The sequence below is a fragment of the Malaclemys terrapin genome, chromosome 19 (assembly GCF_027887155.1).
Source record: "Malaclemys terrapin pileata isolate rMalTer1 chromosome 19, rMalTer1.hap1, whole genome shotgun sequence".
Classification (NCBI taxonomy): Eukaryota; Metazoa; Chordata; order Testudines; family Emydidae; genus Malaclemys; species Malaclemys terrapin.
Window position 1 is genome coordinate 21,489,962 of NC_071523.1, and position 22,231 is coordinate 21,512,192.

The window sequence follows — 22,231 nt, forward strand, 5'->3', positions numbered from 1 at the left end:
ATTTAAAAGATAACATAATTGTAGGATTTACATTTCTCAAACGTGTCACTTTTTTCTTTCCCACATTTAAAAAAAGCAGCCGTGCTTGGCCTAAACGTGAATCAAACATCTGGTACTGCAGATATTTTTGCATGTAACATTTAACTGTCTGTGGATCTTAAGTTTTGACAGCATGTTGACTATCTTTGAAAACATTGTTAAAAATAGATTCTAAAAAAAAAACAAAAAACAAAACACTTTTCAAAAGACATCTAATGTATGGCTAGGTCATGTTTTTCTTCAAACAGGAGCTACTGGAGTTGCTGGAGTGTTCTGAATTTATGAAGAATGTCTAACCTTAATTTGCCAACAGCAAAGAAAATCTTCCCCTTTTACCAATCCGAAGTTGGGTAATAGATGAATCGGGAAGTGTGTCACTGTATTATTTGTGTTATAGCAGTGCCTGGTAATTCCAGTCCTGGCCCTACATTCCATACTGCCAGGTGCTGTACAGACACAGCTTACAGGCTTGGTGTCAGATAGGAAGACAACACAAACAAATGAAGTGGGGGGAATGAGGGAACAGTGAACAGAGCTTAGTGAGGAGGAAGAGGGAGGAGTCTCAGCTCAGCACTTGCCAAGACAAATGCCAGATGGGAGTGATTTGGAGGCATTATGCCAGGGGTCGGGTTCAAGGAGAGCGAGAACTATCGAACCGTAAACATTCTAAAACTGAAGAGTAGGACTGGGTAGAGGGGAGTATTTCATTTATTTGATTCCATTTTTGATTGAAGGGTTTAGTTTTTTAAATTAATAGCCTGATCCAAAGCCCACTGAAGTCAAGAGGAACACTCCTGTTCATGTCAAAGGGGTTTGGCTCAGGCCATAGAGTAGGGAACAGCACGCTAAAAACCAGAATACCTGCCCCTGATTCTAACATTACACACCAAAATGATTTCAGATTAATTTAAGGCACCCAAAGTGCCTTCTGGGCTTTTAATGGATGAGTTAAATAAGCCCCTCTGAAGTGGGGCTAAAAGTTTATCAAATGTAATTATCTATTTTTATATTTTAAAAGTTATATATAGATAGATATTTGTATAGATATTTTGATATCTAATTCACAAGAAGTCTTTTCTAGCATATTCTCACTGCTTGCATCTAGGGAATATTGCAGCATGTTTGTTACAATAAGGAGCCTTGCTGCACTTCTCTCTAAAAGGCTAAGTGGTGCCTGCTCCTGCAGTTAGCAAGCTGAAGGATTCCTACTGCTACAGAGAGGCCACCCCACCAAACAAGGGTTGGCACTTGGCAAGAGTGGGACCTGGGATTTCACTCAAACTCTGAATATCTAGATTAATTTATTCCAGGTCTCTCCCCCCCAACACACACACAGGGGCAGCTCCAGGCACCAGCACACCAAACACATGCCTGGGGCGACAAGCCGCGGGGACCAGCCTGCCGGTCACTGTGAGGGCGGCAGTCAGGCTGCCTTCGGCAGCATGCCTGTGGGAGGTCTGCCGGTCCCGCAGTTTTGCCAGCAATTCGGCGGGGGGTACGCCGAATCCACGTTACCAGCGGACCTCCCACAGGCATGCCACCAAAAGCTGCCTGACTGCCGTGCTTGGGGCGGCAAAATACATAGAGCCGCGCACACACACACACACACTCCTCACAACTGGAACTGCCACCACAAGGATAGATGGATTGCTAGATTGGCTTAGTTTCATCTTGGTAAGTGCCTCCTTAAACTCAAACAAACTGCCGGTCTCTAACTGGTTAGTGTGATATCCCCACAGCAATGGTACACTTGGGAGATTATTTTACCTTTCTTCAGTAGCAGATCACCACCATGGTTAGAGCTGGACTAAACCTAAACTCTGACTTACCATCTGATTCTCCTTTAAGTATATTATACTACCTATCACTACGCACAGTATCACTGCCATTTGCTGTACATGATATTCACTGTGCATCCTGTTAACTTACTTTTAAAGGGAGATGGGTGGGAGGAGGGGGGGAGAACCTTTGCTGGATTTTCTTTAAACCCAAAATAATCAAGAGAAAAACATTGATTTAGGAACTGAAGAGCTGCCAAGTGCTGACAAAGTTTTGGGCAGGAAAGCTTCCTGTTGGGGAGAACAGAGAAACAACTGTGTAGTTTTTACTTCCAGGAGATACGGAAGTCGTGTCTTCAGGAGTGCTTCCCACTCATCCATAAAATGCACTAGAACTCAGAACCTCTGGAATTAAATGGACACATTCAAGCTGAAAGGACTTTCACTATGTGAGTTTACTTAAAATGGCTAACAAGGAGTCAAAGCCCAACAAGAACTTATACAGCTTGTTACTTAAACAGGTGGCTCAGAGACAATATATATGCATGAAGTGTTAGCTGGTTAAACAGAGGATATTGTGTCTCGAGAACTGACCACACCCCACACTATTCAAGAAGAGTCTCCTGCACCAGATGAGACAGAAATGCCAAACTCAGCATATGCAACCACTGAAGAGGACTATTAAGGAAATATGGTTGAAATAAGCAATTGGCTGTATGGCTGAGACTCACTACCACCACTCCAGTGGTCCATGGCAAGTGTATAATGGATGTCTGTCTACTGTGCTGGACAGGTGTCCATCTGCAAAGCCACCATCACAACGGTCACCAGAGGTGGCTTTTGATTTCAGGCTCTCCCAGTGTAGCTTGCAAGGATGAAGAGAAGTGTCATAATGATGTATGGCTTAGCGCTACAGCTGTTTGCTTACATCCCATCCTGTACACTGGCGTTCCAGTTATGAATTCGCTCCACTTCTCATGCCAAGTGATTTAAGTTCTTTCCCACAGAAACACCAGTGTTATGTGTACAGTTACTGATAGCAGCAGCAGTGTACATGCCCTAGTTGTGGGAGAAGCAGATCCCTCATCCCACATTCTGGTTCTCATCCAGCTCATCTCCTTGATCAGTCAGAACAGGGTTCATTTCCACAGCACAAGGATTGCTCTGGAGAGGGAGATAACAGTTTAGTACAGACTAGCTCTGAAAGAGACATATGTGCATGTCTCTCTGCTTTTCCACGTTAGCCATTATTGCTAGCCTGTCAGAGACAAATGAAATCACATTAACCCTGATTTAGAAGAGGGCTTGAAATGCAGCATCCCATTATTCTTCAGCTAAAGCCAATTAATCACACCCCCACAGGGCCCATCAAGTCCGTTGTTCAAATCACAACAACTACTTACCAGGAAACAGCTACACACGGAAACCTCAGCCAGTGCCTGTGTGCAAGCAGCTCTGGGTAAAACGAGACACGGACACTCGCAGGGCAACAATGGCTGCACGCAGACAGACCTCCAGCGCTCTGTTCCAGAGCCAAGTGTTGTGACTTAAGTCATCGACACCCAACCCTTACCGTCCAGTCTCTTCAACCCCAGCAAGGCTGGGGAAGGTCAGCGTTATAAGTCTTGACCCTTATTCCATAGACGCCTACGTTGACTGTCTTCCTCTGTGTAGTGCACAGCATCCATCATACTGAGTAACAAGGAAAGGGTCAGCAGACCCCGCTTTTTCGTACCCGATAGGCCTTGCTCTTTCCTTGATCATCAGCCTGCTCTCTTTTGACGCTGGTAAGGAAGCTTCACCTGCTGGAGCCAGCCTTTCCTCCCTTTGATTTCTAATAGAAAGTGGACTCTGATGTGGTCTGGCCAGAGTCTCAGCCACTCCCTATACACATGGAATTTCCTTTGCACTCTGAATTCACAGCCAGCTTCTTCCAGGTGCTGGAGGAGTAAAGAGGAGTCGTGTCCTGTCTGTAGGGAGCCAGATGGGCTTTATGCAGCAGTTTCTCCTCATGAGCAGGCTCCAAACTCCATTAACAGGCAGGAATCTGCCTCTTCTCTCGCAGTCCAAGGGTCTAGCAATGAGAGAGTCATAACTCAACTAGTCCATCTGTAACTCCTCCCCTTTGGCCGAAGGAAAGTGATTGCCTACAGTGGGTTGGCTCTAGTTAGACCAGCAAAACAGCTAAAAAGTCAAAGTGGCCCTGATTCCTGGTAATGACGTAAACCTTCCACTAGACTTCCAAGCGATCCGGACTGCCTGAGCAGCAGGCTAGAACCCTTGTTTGCTGAGAAAGCATTTGCAAAGCAAGGTGCAATTTGCCATCAATGTTACTGATTGGAATGTTCTTCAGGGCTACCACTCCGCAGGTCTGATTTGGCCCCACCCTCCCTGAATAACCCCATTCTAGGCAAGTGCGACAATGCACAGCCGAGTATTATTCACTAGAACAAGGATGGCAGAATTAGGCCCTAAGTTTGGCTCTTTACAGGGCTCCCTCTCCCCCTTGCTGGATACACACAACCCATTAACCCTGAAGTTATCCATAGGCAACAGCTCATGTGAGGCCTGAACGGGAGAGCAACATCTGTAACAAGTATGGGAGACAAATACCAAAAGCAACTAGACTAACTCTGCCCAAGTTTAACTCGACAGGAAAGCCACCGTGCAGGGCTATCAACTCGAAGAAGCCTGGCAGCCTTCGAACTATGCCTACCCTATTAGAAGTAATGTGATAAAACGTTGTCTCTCTGGGAGCATCCCCTTTGCTTTCCTCACTTCCTCCGCACCCACAAAGGGCTCAGCATGCAGGAAGCTCCCTGTGGATGAAGCCATTCCACTGTGCTCAGCATGTCTGCCAGGGAGGTAGGGTCACTTAACCAGTATGCATTCTTCTCTTCCAATCTCCGAACTGAACAAGCTGCTGGCATTGAGTTCTCAGTCACCATTGGCTGAAGAAGAACTGGAGACCCTGTGCTTGCACAGCCATGAGGCTGTCCCCAAACCATTCCACCAACCAGAGCTGAAATAGTGGGTATAGAATGTTTTGGGGGTGGACAGAAGTAGGATGTTGCAAGCTAGGTTGGATCCTGAAGCAAGCAGCCACATGATAAACAGGGCTTTTAGAGCGGGACCTCGACCTGCCTTCCCTTAAACACCAGCATATTCACTTTATAGGAAGTGCTTGTTTTTCCCAGACTGTTTTAATGACATAATCCCCGGTGGCAGAGGAATGCTTGGCAATGATGTGTTACTATAGTAATCACTCATTTGATTAACATCACAAATGGTACCGACTCACCTGCTGGAAGATACAAGAGTTCTTCCTTTTTGATTAAGGAACTCTCTCAATAAGGGAATCACCATCACTGCTCTAATCGTTTCAACTTTTACATACACAACTGCAGTTGCGCTGAAGAAACCACGGTTTGATGTTAGCCCTACAGTTACAGGCATTAGCCACTGTGACTCACACAGCATGAACTCGATCAACTGCAGACCTTGCAGTGGCTAACTAACTCTGTCATCCACAGTCCAGCAATATTGCCATCCCCAAGTTTTCAAAGGAGTCATGACGCAGGCTCCCTCAAATCGATATTAGCTTTAAAAGAATTTTAAAATAAATTTTAAGTTTTCATTTGCCTTCTGTTTTACACCTTTCAGCATCACTCAGATCCCATTTTGAAGCTTTTCTCTGTAACTAGGAGTGCTAGAAATGGACATTTTAAAAGGAAAGCTGAGCTCCACTAGCAACATCATTCTGCATGGAATGGTTATTTACTCCTGTAACACTTCCATTCTCTGATTGTTTGTTTCTGAAGTCAAGAAGGAGCAAACAAACCTTGCAAGAGTTGGCAACACCGGGTAAGGCACCCAGTAAAATCAACGTTCCTGCACACAGCGCCAGAGCAACAGTTCGTTTCTCCACTAGCTACAACTGATCACGCAGCGAAGGGTTACTCCTCTAGGAGTGATTACATTCATGTTCCGTTACAAGCTCCCAGCTGCTCACTGAATGCTTTATATGCATTCTCAAAACACGACTTCGCGTTCACAGCCCAACAGGGCAATAAAGGGCCCCCACTCCTCCCTACAGAAGCAGGCATACAAAGGAACCCTTCTACTGAAGAAACCAGCATGAGAGGCGGGAAAGAGCACTGCCTGCTTTACGTTACTCCCGTTCTTCTGAATTTAGTTTACTCCTTTGAGCCTCCAGAGCCAACCAGCACAGCTCAGTAGTTCAGAAAATGGACGAAGACACCAAGACTGGTCAGACAGCGCAGAGCAAACCCTTGATTTCAAAGCCTCCACGCTCACCAAGGCAGAGATGGGAGCAGAAATTCAACCTTGTATGGAAGTATCCTATTAACATTATGTGGGACCCAAATTCTTGTTGACCAAGTGAAGTGAGATCCAAAACTCAATGGCATGTCTGGCTGCCTATCTGTAATGTGATCACTTCTGAATCCAGTACGTGATCAACTCCCAAGTATCAAGGAACGTTCTAGGCATCAATGGGAAGGAGCCTGTTGAGTATGCAGACAGATTTTCATCGTTCCCATTTGGTCATAGGAGCATTGGGAGAAAAGAATATGGCCGGTCACCACTCATTCCCTCATGTTTGTTTGCATACTTCAATCCCATTGTTTGAAATGAGTCAGCAAATGAAACTGCAGGTGAGGACTGAGTGCTTCGGCAGTGTGGGGGGCAGGGGTACAGGACCGGAATAGCGAGGCCTGCTTCAGATTAGGATCCATGTTGGCTGAGTAGAACAAGGCTGGAAATTTGCATGAGGTCTCCCTTCATGCTATGACTGACATAAGCAAGATCATTTGCCTTTCCAAGCGCTGACATTAATACAGTTGCATACGAAAGAGAAATGAGAACCAAGTATGGCATTGGTTTTCACTCCATTTGAAGGGTATGGAGATGTCTGACAGACAAAGGTAGAGTTAGGTAGCGGAAGCGCTCGTATTACAATGTCTTACAAACAGGGAAAAGTCATTTCAAAAACTCCTCATTTTAATGAACTTGGGGGAAATGCCTTCACTTCAGATGTATTTATTGAGTAAGAGCAGCAGCTGAAGACATTTGAAAATGCAAAAGCAAATTAGAATGAGTCAGTAAAGTTTCAAATGAATTTTCTTAAGGCAAAAACTTGTAAGTACAGATTAAAGCTAGAGGTTGAATTTAAACAAGGTTCAAACAGTACACTGAACATCACATTTTCACAGCAGACATCACTCCACAGCTTTGGTGGGATTTTTCCAGGACCCTGTGACTTACACGGGGTTTTAAATAGAACATGGTGCTGTGTTTGTTGCAGCATCTGTTGCTTTATGCCACTTAACCCTCACAGCTACTAATTATACCTTGATTTCTGGTGATGATATCCCAGTTATATTTTTGTTTAGAAGAGCAGGAAACTGGATACGTTTGCCTGTACAACCCTATTGAAATTGCAGGTGCTAGGAACTGAAGGCTTTCATTCCACAAGTTCTGGAATCAGACTGTGCACATCTTCACAATGTGCTATCAGCAACATCATTCTGCATGGAATGGTTATTTACTCCTGTAACACTTCCATTCTCTGATTGCTCATTCTGGATCTTGTCATGAGAGCAATGAATTGGGCCTGATTACATCTGTATACTGGAGAAAGTAGAGCCATCAAGTTTGTTTTGCTTACTAGCAGGTTGGACTTAAATTTGTTAACTCAAAAGTAAGGGTGTTGCTTTCTCCTACAACTCATCCAACAGTCTCCCTTCCGTTACGTGAAGCCAGATTTGATTTGCTCTTATGTGATCAGTACTTAAGGGCACACCTCTCAATTTAAAAACTAAACTCTGCTCTAATTTATTCCCGTCCACTATCAAATTCTCTTCTACATGGGAGAAACCAAAAGTTTAACTATTCACATCAATTTAATGTGGAGGTATGGCTGGCTGCATGTTTCCTGCCGTATTCTAGAGCTAGATGTTAGTCACTTCACCTTTGAGTTCATCTATACAGATGGCATTTACATTTTAGATCTACAACATTGGCAATACCAAGTCTGGTTAAGACATGACTGTGCAGAGCTTTTGTTAGCCAAAGGCACCAGACTGTTTCCCCCTCAATGTATACTTCCATTGCCAGAAGCCAGAACCCTTATAAATTAATATGCTATAGTTTATATGCAGATTTCTCCAATGGAAAGGCATTGCTGATGACACTGAGGGCGGATCTCATTTGCCTAAGCCTTTGTTTCCCCAATTTTAGCGTTAGCTAACAAAGGAAAACAATTCTTAAATGGACAGACTAATCAAGTCAAAGGACCAGCTTCTTTCATCTTCAGTAACTTTAGACAAACCCTGACTGAAAATGAGATTCTTAGTGAGCAACATTAACAAACAATTATTTTACATGTAGTAGACAATAAACATAACCAGAATAGTGGCTTGATCCTGTGCTAAGGGGGAAATAAAAGCCGCTATTTTGTTACGATAAACTGGAAACAATTTAACTCCCATTTTCTGTCACCTGCCCAGAAATTTTTTTGGAAAGTTTGATTAGACAGGATTTGATTAAGTTTGAGGGCTAAAAAACCTCGCTCATAAAAAATCTGACTCTGTTTAAGAGCTGTACAGACACTGCCGGGGTATTTGGAAGATGACACGTGGCAGGGAGATTGCAATTCTCAGAGGACAGTACAAGTAATTTTGACTTGGCTAAGTTATGACATGTAGAACCCGATTACTGTTTGGGTTATTTTTGTGATCACGCTCACCCAGGGGTTCTCAACTGTTATCGTATCATGACCCCCTTCTGACAACAAAAATTACTACCTGACCCCAGAAGGGGGGACCAAGGCCTGAGGCCCACCACCCCAGGTGTGTGGGGGGGGTCAAAGCCCAAAGGCTTCACCCCAAGGCAGAGGGGGCTCAGGCTTCGGCTCTGGCTCCGGGCCCCAGCAGCTCTTAGCCAGCCCTGGCGACCCCATTAAAATACGGGCATGACCCACTTTGGGGTCCTGACCCACAGTTTGAGAACTGCTGCTCTAACCTCAATATACACAGCTAAAGCTACTCTCTGGATGCCTGACTAACTTAAGAGCCCATGGAAACGTAGTAGGAAGGTCGACAATAAGTCAGGCTAAGGGCTTCTCCATTTCTTCAATGTGGCTATGCCCCAAATCTCCCAGACTGGTTCCAGTGTCTGCAACAGGAGGAACACACCTGGTCCCCCAAATTGGGATGAGGTAATGAAGACATTTCATTTGCATAACATGACATTTTAGCAAACAAAGCAGCTAGCTGAATATTCCCATGCACTTTAACACTTTACAAGGAGCGACTCTACACTCCTTCCATGTAGATAAAGGGGCCCGGCCATTTAATGGCTCTGCAAAGAAAGCATTTCTTGAATTACTGCTTCACTGGAGTGTTTGATTTATTTAGTTTCGGATTCCTTTGCAAGTAAATGAGAAAACTGCACCACTCCATTATCTTGAGACCATTACTCCGTTCATCCAGTCTCAATACTGCCGCACGGCATGCTCTGGTCTCTACTATAGTAGATAACTGGCTGGTGGTGTTAGGCACAGTTTATGAATCAATCGTATACACAACACACTAAAACAAGTAAATGGTGTATTGTGAAGCTGCTGCTAAACAGATCCCAAATAGCAGTTGAAGAGTGAGCATGTCAGTAAAAACAACAAGGAGTCTGGTGGCACCTTAAAGACTAACAGATTTATTTGGGCATAAGCTTTCGTGAGTAAAAACCTCACTTCTTCGGATGCAGAAGAAGTGAGGTTTTTACTCACGAAAGCTTATGCCCAAATAAATCTGTTAGTCTTTAAGGTGCCACCAGACTCCTTGTTGTTTTTGTAGATACAGACTAACACGGCTACCCCCCGATACATGTCAGTAAAGACTTCTTTGCATAAATTGACAAAAGTGTTGCAATTTGTGGAAAGTTGAAAGTAATTTAGCATCTAAACATTCCTTCCTAGTCTGAATGCGAGTTAGCAGGCACTTGACTGTTATTGATGGTTCCAGAATACCAACAGTAGTGGCTCATGCAGATATCAAACTCCATATTAGTGAATAAGTTTCACACATTGGTACATTAAAGTTTCAGTCATTTTTGCATGGAAATGACATTATAAAACTACTTTTTGAAGTGAGCCGAATTCCAGAGATCAAGACGCACGAGTGGGTAAGGTAAGGAGAATGTGTCATGCAACAGTGTCCAAAGCAACAGGGTCACCAGTTAGGAAATTTTATTGCAGTTGAAGTCACTAAAACTGAAGTACTAGGAAAATCAGAGCTGGAAAAACAGTTTCTCCAATACAAATAAAGTACTTTACAGTACAAGCATTAACTAATCCAATTCCTATAGAAGTACATACCACAAAAATCTATTTAATAACGTAACAATCTGAGCATGTGTGTTTAGAATTGATGCACCACCGTGGCTATGCAATACTCTCTCCTTGGGCAGCACTTGCAGAGCTGGTATCACACACCAATGTAGATGGGAATTTACACACGTCTCTCTGAGAAGTGCTCATAGGATCTCAAACAATTCTCAGCATGGCCTAATCTAGTCTGGTCTCACGGATTCACTTCGGATCTTCACACAGTGCCTCGCATGAGTGCCTGGGCCACAACAGGGGCTCCTAGGTGCTACCACACTACGAATAAAAAAAAAATTATATTTTCCCACTTCTGTTCTTCTGTAAGAGCCCCCAAGGGTCCGTTTACACCGCCCACGGCAATGAGCCTCCCAGACTGGGTCGACAGACTTGGGTTGGCAGGGCTCGCACTAGCAGTCTAAAAATAGCTGTGCTGACCGCACGCCGAAGCTGTGGCTGGGGCCACAGCTTGGGCTCAGAAGCCTAGGGACAGGGCTAGCTTCAGAGCTCGAGCTGCAGCTCAGGCCACAGCTTCAAAGCCCCATTTACAGCTGGTTTTTTAAGAACACTAGCGCAAGTCCTGCCAACCCAAGGCTGCTGACCCAGGCTGGGAGCGCACTGCCGCGGGCTGTGTAAACGGACCCAAGTCAGAGCGTGATTTCATTATGCTGGGTATTAAGAGCCTTTAAATTTATTGCATTTTAGTTCTTGCTATACAATAGCCTGGCGGTTGAGTTCTAAAGTTACACATCACACTTTTATGCAACCAGGGTAAAACCAGAGCTACTCACCTCCATGTACAAATCCATGGAGAGTGCAGTCTGATGGGCCCACCAGATGGATCAGGCTGGACTGGCTATAGCCTACAGTGTACGGCTCTATGGAAAGAAAAAACAGAGGTCAGACCTACTACGTAAAGGATTCCGACTCTAATCATCAGAATTCCGAATGACGTACAAGAATGCCATTAAGAGGCTGAAGCAGACTTTTAGCTCACCTTATACAGGACAAAAACTTTGTGCTACCTTATTAAAAATTGTGATGTACATTTAAAGTCAGCAAGTCTTTGAAAAGAGGGAAGGCCATTTGACACACAAAGGTTAGCTGTGGTCAAACTAAACACCTTTAAGCTACAAACTTGGCTTTATTTTTAATCTAGATCTTCACAATAAGCAAACATTTGAAAATCAGTAGTTTTAAAGTGATTCCTATTTCAGTTTGGCAATTGTATCCTGAGCGGAGCCATCTTAACCAAAGCAGCCCTGAATTGAGCCCATTCTTGCCTGCCTGCTGCCTCACACGATACTCCCTGCTCTCAGCCCCACCTCTATTGCCCTTACTGTTCCACCAAACTGCTTCTGGAAAGGTCTTCCAGTTCAAAACGGATCAAAGGCCTGCGAAACGGCTTCAGCAGCCAAACCCAACGTCAACATTTCTAAACCTCAGTTTGGTGGGAGAGAGCAAGAGATTGTGTGTATGTGTGGGTGGAGGGGGGGGGCTGTCGCTGAATTCAGTGTGTGTTTGTTTCAGTGCCACAGATCATAAAAAAGATTCTGAAAATGTGCTGGGAAACCAATATGCTAAAATCACTGGGCTGTAGGCTGAGTCCAACACTTTCTATTTTTGTACCCACTTGTAACTGCAGGTGCAACTGGTATCTGAACTGATCACTGGTGCTTCATATGCAAGTGCATTGAAATGTCTAAGTGAAAGATTTTGCCCAAATATGATGGCAAAGAAAATTGCATTTAAAAGCCTATGTTCAGTGAGAAGTTTGTACTAACTTTGGCTTATATTTAGAAAAAAGTAAATCTGGTAGACAATTGCTTGTCATTATGGCCTTCAACTCAATAACCCGAGTAACAGTAGAACAAATAGCATTTAAAAATCTCTCCTTAATGTGTATTTTCCAGCTACATCCACACAACACAGCGTTAATTAACTAAAATAGCCTTACCTTTATTCTGTCTATCTGTGAGGCAAGGAGAGCAAAAAAAAAAAAAAAAAAAAGGTATATAAGCAGCTTTCATTATCTAGGTACCCTCTTTTAGCAAACAGATAATGGAGAAAAGTCCCCCCGCTCCCCAGGTGTGCTAGAACTGCAGGTCTGTAGAGTCCGCATGCATTGTGAAGTTACAGAATTCTATCTTCATGGGCTCCAACAGTAAAGGAATTCAGTGTTGGTAACAGACACTTTATTGGGAGCCCCAGAGAATGAAGTCTATCCACAGAACAGTTACTGCCCAGCAGACCGGCAGACTTCTCCATGCCAGCCCAATGTGGAGGAAATGCCCATGAGTAGCAAGTCAAGTCAGTCTTCATGCCCATTCAGTTCTAGATCTGTTTCAACTCGGGGATTTCCATCAGTGTCTATTGTGACCGTGATGTCTAACGTAGACACTTATCCAATTTCACACAGGAAGCCAAATGATAGTTAATGGCTTTCCATCACTGCCAATGGGGGCCAGATTTGACCCAGTGCCAAAAAGCCAAGGAACAGCTCCTATATCACTGTGAATCCCCTGATCTACCCAGGTCCTCACCTCAGACACACACTGAGACAGGCATTGATACCAGTGTCTAAATGTGTGGCTGCCCAACTTGCATTTCCCACTGCGGCCATTTGGGACAGTAGTTGCGGGGACGGGGAGTACAAAGCCTGGACATGCCAGCTCCCCCTTCACCTCTGAGCACTGGCAGATATTGTAAGTATTCTGGCTGCATGCACAGCTGCTCTGAAAGCCTGATGTGTTGCTAACATTCACACTTATTAAAAAGTTACGTTTTCCTGATCTTTAATGAGGAAAGTTTGTCACTGCTGTAAAAATTAACAAGCCATTTCATCTTCACCTGGGTATAGACATGTGGCGTAGCAAGGGAAACGGTTTATAAAACCTATCGGGCTCTGGAACGAGACCAAAGGAACGCAGTTGCCCCTTGTGATTTGTTGCTAGGCAACGATTGTCCAAATGCCTGAAACCGTGTACTGGTCTCAAATTTTAAAGGTAGTTAAAATGAACAAGCTGTAGAGAAAGAGCCTCTATTCAAAATGGCAAAAATAGTCTGCATGTCATCTCTTCCATAATGCCACCTCAGAAAGGGACTTACAAGTTCACTTAGTCACGTGCTCTAGCAGCTTCTCAAATTATATTTCAGATCCCACAATGTTATTTTAGAGTACAGACTTGCAGCCAGAGACACTTGAACAAAGCCAGAATTGTCTTTTCTAATCCACAGATGCACACTCTTGGATTGCACATGCTATGCCACGTGAGGGCTATAAATAGCCGAACGCAGCAGCTCAGCTCCTCAGTGCTCCGAACTTCCAGTGTCAAACCCAACTGCTCCCTGAAGACAAGCAAGGCAGACGGAGGGGTGGTCTCTGAAGGGGCAAACTCAGGAGGCCTCAGGCTACAGGTAAATAACCTAGTTTAGTCCATTATTAGTTTTCCCACCTGGAGACTAGTCGTCTGGGAGACTGGAAATCACTGCCCTTTTACAGTGATGGGCAGACACACTCCTATCCAAGTGCATGGAGAGATCTGGGTTTCTGATTACAGAAGGCATAAGTCGATAGAAAATTCTCCTGATGGCAATAATGGAGGCAAGAATTCCAGGAGGATAATGGCTTCCTTAAAGTGAGCTCTCTCACCTGGGAAGCGGCACTTTGCAGGAGTGAGGCAGAAACAAGCAGCTCTTATAAAGCACGCAAATAAGGACAGCATGGGGGAAGCCTTTTAGAATTGCATGAGACGTCACCTGGGCAGAGAGAAATCAGACATGGAACCCAAAGCCGGCTAGCGAGTCAGAATTTCTGAGACGAAGGGGCAGCCAGTATAAGAATGTCCCTCATGGAACGCCAGGAGAATTCCAGATGCTCTTTGATTATCTCCAGACACACCTTGACAACTCCAGCCAAGAGCATTCAATCTCATAGCTACACACTGAAAGGATCTCCAACACTGGCTAGCCGAGTCCAGGAGTTATGTTAAGTGGCATAAGATGGGTTTCTTCAGCAAGTGCACGCAGAGGGAAACCGGATTCTCCAGCAACAGATGAGTAAGATGCGTAAGTGAGTGAGGTCATTCAACCATGCTAACGTAACGCCCAACACACAGATTCAGATGACAAAAATGAACGTTTTTCTACTGAAACCAAGCTCTAGGTATTGCAATTCTCATGATTTTATGACTAGCAATTTTGGGGTGTTTTTTACCACCTGTCTTATAAAAACCATGATGACAGGCCCAATTCACGAATTTTCCAACTCACCAATATTCAAAACGGCCACCATCTCCCATTAACATGACTGGGGCTGAAGCCAGCAAGATGGCTGGCTGCCACCTCCCACTGTTTTCAATGACATGGAAGCCCTGGCCACAGGCAAAATGGCTGCCACTGTACAGGTCAGGCAGCGGGACAGGACAGATGGAGGAGCAACAGTGATACTGAAAGATGAATGAGAGGGAGCAGAGGACATGGTGGGCAGTGGTGGAAGCTGAGCGGGGTGCAGAGAACAGAGATGGGATGGCAGCTCCCACATCTTGGGGGTAGTGGTGGGAAGGAGACTCCCCTCCGAACAGCCAGGGGAAGAGGCAGCGTTTCCAACTCTCAGGAACAGATTGCAAATCATGGGATTTTGGCCCCTGCAGCAGGCACAGTCACCATGACGCAAGAAGATCCTCAGATCCCACAATTTTCAGGGTTGGGCACAGAAGCAGAACTCTGTATGAGAGCCTTGGGGAGGGGACAGATCTGCCCTGCATGCATGGCACTAGATCAGAGAGGGCCCTGGGGCAGCAGGAGGCAGGGGAGGAGGGGGACTCAGGGAAATGGTGTTGCAAGGACACAGGTAAAGACGACCCTGGGCAGAAGGAGGTAGAGAAATGTTGCTGCGAGGTGAAGACAGGAATGTCAGATGGATGTCAGCTTCTCCTATCTCAGGGGTCAGGAAGGGGTAAGTGAAGTCTTCATCTGAGCAGCCAGGGAGAGGTATGCATTTTTGTGCACATTAAAAGGTTGACTTTTCAACCTGAAATTCTCTCACACATTGACAGAGGAATAGAGGGGAGTTAAAAAGTCAAGACAATTTAGAAGATACTCATGTTTTTTAGTCTGATTTTTTGGGGTCATTCATGATTGATAGCCTGAGTCATGAGCTTTGATCTCTTGAGGTTGGCAATACCTTATCTTGACAATCTCCAGGGAAAGATCACCACATCCTAGTCTGAACAACCTTTAAAAAGCAGGGGTGTTGGTCAGGGATGAGCAGGGAACCATCCTTAAAAGGTCAGGGTATGGCAGGAATAGAACTAGTCATCCTGACGGTCAGGTACTGATGGGAACGTCTGGGGCCCGGGCTGTAAGAGGCCAGTGTGTCTGGCATAACTACACGTACATCTGAGTGGAGCGGGCAGCCACGAGGTGTGATGAACATGTCAGGGTGGAAGCTGAACACAGGCTGTTACAATGCCAGTCTTGCAGAAACAGGAAGAGAATGAATTGCAGGGCTGCCTCTCCTGTAGCCTAGAACAGGAACCTGTCTATTTGCAGGCATTCCTAGAGCACACATCACCTGCGGGGAATCACAAGGTAACGAGAAGGAATATGGAGCAGTGGTACATCCAGGGAAAGTGTTCTACAACTCCTGGGTTTATGGACTGGGAAGACAGGTGCCACCTGCAGTTTGAGCAGGATCTTGCATGGAAAAAAAAAATTACGAAGAACCAACATGCCAATATTAACCCTAAGAACCATTTTCCTCTACCAGTAAGTCATGGAAGAAGTTCCTCCCAAGCCCTTCTACCAGGGCCAGAGGATGAAGTGAGGGGAAACGGAAAGGTGGGTTGAGGCGTTCCATTAAGCTTGTGTGTATGAAGAGGTATCCGGCTAGCCTTTAAAACTCTACTTCGTTCCACACCCTCCGAACTGGATGCCTCACAGTCTGAAGAGGGCAGACAGTGTTGTCTAGTGGATAGAGCAACAGAATTTGACTATCCCTGGCTCTGCCACTGGCCAGCTGGGTGACCTTGGGCAAGACATTTCACTTCCGTGCCTCAGTTTCTGTAAGATGGCAGATCTGATCCTTACCTCCTTTGTAAAAGACCGAGATCAATGGATGAAAAGCGCTATATAAAGAATTAGTTATTGGTAATATACCCAGGTAGTGTGTCAACATGTTCTAAGCAGTACGAGGGTAACAAAACAAGGCTGAAAATTCAGAGGAAACTTGGCTCCCTATTAGTAAAGTACAGGTCTCCACCACAGCCCAAAGTCAGCATGTTATAAGAACTTACAGAATAGTTTTTTCAGTTTCTTCCCCAGAGTCCTAAGTTAACCGCCCCACAGAGATGGAGGCCTCAGTCCGACTCTCGGGCTCTCATCCTGGAGTCTGCAAACAAGTTTTGAGGGTTTCAGTCACCCTCTTTTCTTTTAGGCAAACAGGAATGGGGCCCAAAACCTTTTTCAGTTACAACATGGAGTCACGGGACGGACAAGGTGGAGAACTCGTGTTTTGGTGCAGTGAAGACCTTACTCTACCAAGTTAATATTCAGTCTTATCCTACTAGTTTGGAAGCCTGAGATAAGGAGAGCGTGAAGAATTTTGCAAGCTGATTTCTTAAGAAATCACCACTCTGGCTGCCTGCATTACCTGGGTTGAAAACAGGGAAGATGAGGTCTCCATTTCTCTGTTTAGTTACCAGTCGTTCCAGTTTTTGCTCTTCGTAGCGTTTCTTTCCTTCCTCCTCCAGCTCTTTCCATGCGTACTGAAGGGAAAAAACACACAGGTCACACAGTGTATTGCTTGACTAAAAGACAAGTTACGCGCCACAGGAAAGGCCAAGGATGTGTGACTGGGGACCCACAGCTGAACAGGTACTGCCCTCATTACTCTGCCAGATGCCGAAATTTTCCATGGCTGCCCTAGTTATCACATAAAACCAGATCTGCCCAGTGACTATTAGTGCAGGGGCAAAGACGCAGAGCACCAGACTGGCTTGTGAGGGGGGAAATGGGTGATTTGCACAGCCACTCACTTCCTCTGCTATGCCAGAATCTCTAGTGTTTATCAGTCACTTGCTGCCAGGCCTTCTTGCCCTTGGAGGTGTAACAGGTGGAAAGATTCAACAGCCTTCAATGCAGCCTGTCCCTTTAGTTCTCAGCCCCTAACTGAGGCCATGCACATCTTGTTCACCACATCCATTCACTCCTGGATGTACCTAGACCTTGTTGGTTTTCAGACTGATTGATTTCCTTGCTTCATTTAGGTGACATAAAACTTTGCTACTTTTTCTAAAGAGGACCAAGGCAAGTAAAAAGGAAGGCATAGTTGGTGCACCTGCAGACAGACCACAACCGTTAACTTATAAAAATTATGTTATCCTAGTGTCCACAAAGCAATGCAACTGTTTCATTATTGTAACAACACACCATCTTTGACTGAATCACTGACCTCTCCATTGGACTGGAATAACTTGAGCACATCTTACACACCTTGTACATGTTCTAACTAGGGCTGTCGATTAATTGCAGTTAAAGCAAGCGATTAACTCAAAAATTAATTGCAATTAATCGCAGTGTGAAACACTAGAATACCAATTGAAATTTATTAAATATTTTGCATGTTTTTCTATGTTTTAATATATTTCAATTACAAAGGATACAAAGTGTACAGTGCTCAACTTTATATTACAAATATTTGCACTGTAAAAATAAAATAGTATTTTTCAGTTCACCTCGTACAAGTACCGTAGGGCAATCTCGATCTGAAAGTGCACCTTACAAATGTAGATTTTGTTACAAAACTGCACTCAAAAACAAAACACTGTAAAACTTTAGAGCTGCAAGTCCACTCAGTCCTACTTCTTGTTCAGCCAATCAGTAAGATAAACAAGTTTGTTTACATTTATGGGAGATAAGGGTCACCTGAAAGTGAGAATAGGTACATGACACTTTTGTAGCCAGAATTGCAAGGTATTTACATGACAAATATGCTAGACATTTGCATGCCCCTTCATGCTTTGACCACAGTTTTGGAGGGCATACTTCCATGCTGATGATGCTCGTTAAAAAAATAAGTTAATTATATTTGTGACTGAACTCCTTGGGGGAGAATTGTATGTCTCCTGCTCTGGGTTTTATCCACATTCTGCCATATATTTCATGTTATAGCAGTCTTGGATGATGACCCAGCATGTTGTTCCTTTTAAGAACACTTTCACTGCAGATTTGACAAAATGCAAAGAAGGTACCAATGTGAGATTTCTAAAGATAGCTACAGCACTCGGCCCAAGGTTTAAGAACCCTAAGTGCCTTCCAAAATCTGAGAGGGACGAGGTGTGGAGCGTGCTTTCAGAAGTCTTAAAAGAGCAACACTCTGATGCAGAAACTACAGAATCCGAACCACCAAAAAAGAAAAATCAACCTTCTGCTGGTGGCATCTGACTCAGATGATGAAAATGAACATGCGTCGGTCTGCAATGCTTCGGATCGTTATTGAGCAGAACCCACCATCAGCATGGATGCATGTCCTCTGGAATGGTGGTTGAAGCATGAAGGGACATATGAACCTTTAGCGCATCTGGCACGTAAATACCTTGCAGCATTGGCTACAACAGTGCCATGTGAACGTCTGTTTTCACTTTCAGCTGACATTGTAAAGAAGAAGCGGGCAGCAATGTCTCCTGCACATGTAAACAAACTTATTTGTCTGAGCGATTGGCTGAACAAGAAGTAGGACTGAGTGGACTTGTAAGCTCTAAAACATTTTTTGTGCATAATTCTACATTTTTAAATTCAACTTTCATGATAAAGAGATTGCACTACAGTATTTGTATTAGGTGAATTGAAAAATACCTTTTCTTTTATTTTTACAGTGCAAATATTTATAACAAATATAAAGTGAGCACTGTACACTTCATATTCCGTGTTGAAACTGAAATCAACATATTTGAAAATGTGGAAAACATCCAAGAATGTTTAAATAAATGGTATTCTATTACTGATTAATCGCACGACACCCCTAGTTCTAACACATTTTGTTCAACACATAGCTACAACAGAGAGACAAGTATACCTTTCAGGAATCATTCACTGTTATGATGAAATTCTGAAGTATTTTGCTGCTGACATTTCATCTCAAAGTTGAAAGAGAATAAGTTTTAATTATAGACCTGTCAAGTACAGTTACTTCCAGCTCTTTCCAAAGCGTTTACAAATAGTTATCCATTTCAAAAAGCAAAACGTCTCTGTAAAATCCCTCAAGCTACATTCAAGCATTTTCCTCATTGTATCTCCGCCCACCCTCACCTCCCCACAACTACAGCTAGAAAACCAGCTTCTAACTGGACAGAACTAGAAGCACTATCAAAAGGCATCACATGGAACAGGCATCAATACACAGGCCCTGTTTGTACCTCTCACACAATGCAATCTTAAAAGCACTGATATGGGCTCAGACCTGTACAAGAGGAAATTAAACAGTCCTTGTATGTACAGCATCCAGGACACAGGGTGGGAGTGGAAAGAGAATAAAGAAAAAAATATACGTGCAACTCCCATTACAAGTAATTCCTAAATCCCGATTGCAACGAGAAATAAACAACTTGTTTTGAAGGCTTTACCCAACACGCATGGGCAAGTCAGAACAATCTGCAATGTCCGCTAGTTTAAAAGAGTGGAATGCTCTGGTGGAGTTTTGACGGAAAGTGCCTGCAGTATGGGACAGAGCTATTAACCAGAACTTTAGGGGTGATTTTCCACTAATGACACTATTTCCAAACACCTTCTCTTTACTGCAGCAAAGCAGTGGCAGCCTGCTAAGTATTCTTTCATTGTCAACTCTAAACCCTGAAGTACAATTTCTCAGTCTCTCGTTTGGCAAGATCCCATTCGTTGTTTGCACCAAGACACTGGTGTGCTTCTGAAATCTATATTCCGCAGGAGAACATCCTGGAGATGGGCTTAAACTCTGGCTACTTCCAGGAACAACTGCTGAACTACAGATAAACACAACAGTTGTCCTTTCTGGGTGAAGCAAGGATGCTTCACTGTCAGTTTGCGAAAGCCCCAATCCCCCCCACGGGGGGCACAATGCTCCATAAAGTGGCCACTTAATATTGAAAGGGACAGTTGTTCCAAGCTAATTATACCTTGTTGATCAGAGACTTGAATGGGAACGTGAAAGCTGCCCTCTTTCAGGTGCTGTTCCTCCGCTCGGAAAGCTTTGGCTCCAGATGGCAGGGCTGGAGTCGTACAAAGTTTATTTTATGTAGCTCCAGCCGTCAAAGAAAGAAACAGGCCATTTGTTTTAGTACAGGGAAGCTGGCATGTGGGTTACTCATTCTCCTGGGGTCCTCTCTCCCAAAGGCAGAGCCAGCACATGTCACTTCTGAGAGTGCTACAGATGAAGCCTCATTCACACTGCTGGCTATTCCTTCCAAGCCCACTCCCCCAGCTGCCTCCTAGCACACTCTCAGAGGACTCAGTCCTGGCGGAAACAAGGTTGTTGGAAGGTCTTGTCCCTGAATGTTTTTTCATCCCTTAAAAGCAGACATCTGAGATTCCCTCAGGCTTTGCCTGCACTCTATGATCCCCAGGCAGAGTAGCTGTACCTGTGCCAACCACTAAGCCTAGACAAGGGCAAGCCAGGCTTTGCAGGGAGAGTCAGAGGAAGTAGCTGCTGCCATTGTTGTCTAAAGACATTAAGAACATTAGAAATGTCCAGACTGGGTCAGACCAAGATCCATCTCGCCTAGTGTCCTGTCTTCAGACAGGGGCCCCAAGGGAGTGAACCTAACAGGCAATGATCAAGTGATCTCTCTCCTGCCATCCATCTCCACCCTCTGACAAACAGAGGCTAGGGACACCATTCCTTACCCATCTTGGCTAACAGCCATTGATGGACCTAGCTTCCATGAACTTATCTAGTTCTTTTTCTCTCTGCATTCTCATTCTGCTTTGTGTGCCAGAGTGTCTTGTTTTCAGAAATATAAGAGGTAAATGCTGGGTTAAATCCTGCTTGGCCACATCCACTGGAAATGTAGAAAAACTCCACTGGAGTTAGTGAACCACTGGAATTAATTGGATTTACGTCACTGTAACGGACCAGAATTTGGCTACTCGAGTTATCGAGAGGGGAAAAACCTCACTCAGAGCCTAAGACTGATCTCACTAAATCGTCCCTAGTAGCTACTAGTTGAAACAAATCTACTCCTTTGCCATCCCCTGCCCCACCTGCTCCTGGTATATGTGGAGACAAATGGGTAAAGATGGGCTCCTGTTGTCTGTTTTGAACACAATGTATCTGGCTGTGTACAGATAAAGGAACACACAGTCCCTGTGCTGGGGGTGAACGTCAGCTGTTTAAGCTGAACTATTTAAATTAATATTCTTCGGTCAGGACGTTGTGGGGTGGATCAGGATTTAAAAGCTGAAAGTGGCTTTTGCAAGGGAATTCTATGCCTTTGTAAGAAGAGGAAAGAACATTTCAACGTTATATCACGAATAGCTGTGTTAGCTTGGTAATACTATCCCAAAATGTACTCTCTCTTTCACTTGAAAGCCTGGAGGATACTAAGCAGTAACATCTGTGAGCTACGTAGCCCTGACACTGGAGTGATGGCTTGCTTGACTATACACTCAGTATATTGGGATGACAAAACTCCCTCCATTGAGACTTCCTGCAACATGACCCCATTTGCCCAGCTACTGAACTACGCTAGCAGTCTAGTCAATCATTCTTTGTGACATAAAGGAATAGGATCAGTAGCTATCGCTCATAGGGTACAGGTTGGGAGCTCATTACTGCCATTTCAAACAGAGTTGCCTGTCCCAGTGCTCCATGGGGGCAAAGTCCTATTAAACTAAAATGGCTTCTTTTCACAGCCAACCACGCAAGGGGACCAGTGCTTCCCTGCTTTCGGTATGGCTCTCCATGCCAGGTGGGGCATACACTGCCGCACAGCTGCTGTGCTCCTCAACATGTTGTACAGAACAACTAGGTGGTCTACTA

The 22,231-nt window shown here is 44.5% G+C and overlaps 1 protein-coding gene across 4 annotated transcripts in view; it reads right to left on the minus strand.

Moving 5' to 3' along the window:
* ACOT7 (acyl-CoA thioesterase 7) overlaps positions 1-22,231 on the minus strand; it is a 105,654-nt gene that overhangs the window by 45,842 nt on the left and 37,581 nt on the right. For 3 of the 4 annotated variants that reach the window (XM_054009440.1, XM_054009442.1, XM_054009443.1), the window contains 3 exons: positions 16,871-16,985; positions 12,176-12,190; positions 11,010-11,096 (listed from right to left, as the gene is read on the minus strand). In XM_054009440.1, the coding sequence (XP_053865415.1) occupies positions 11,010-11,096; positions 12,176-12,190; positions 16,871-16,985 (217 nt within the window). The remainder of the gene's footprint in view (positions 1-11,009; positions 11,097-12,175; positions 12,191-16,870; positions 16,986-22,231) is intronic. The other variant, XM_054009441.1, reaches the window with a different exon arrangement.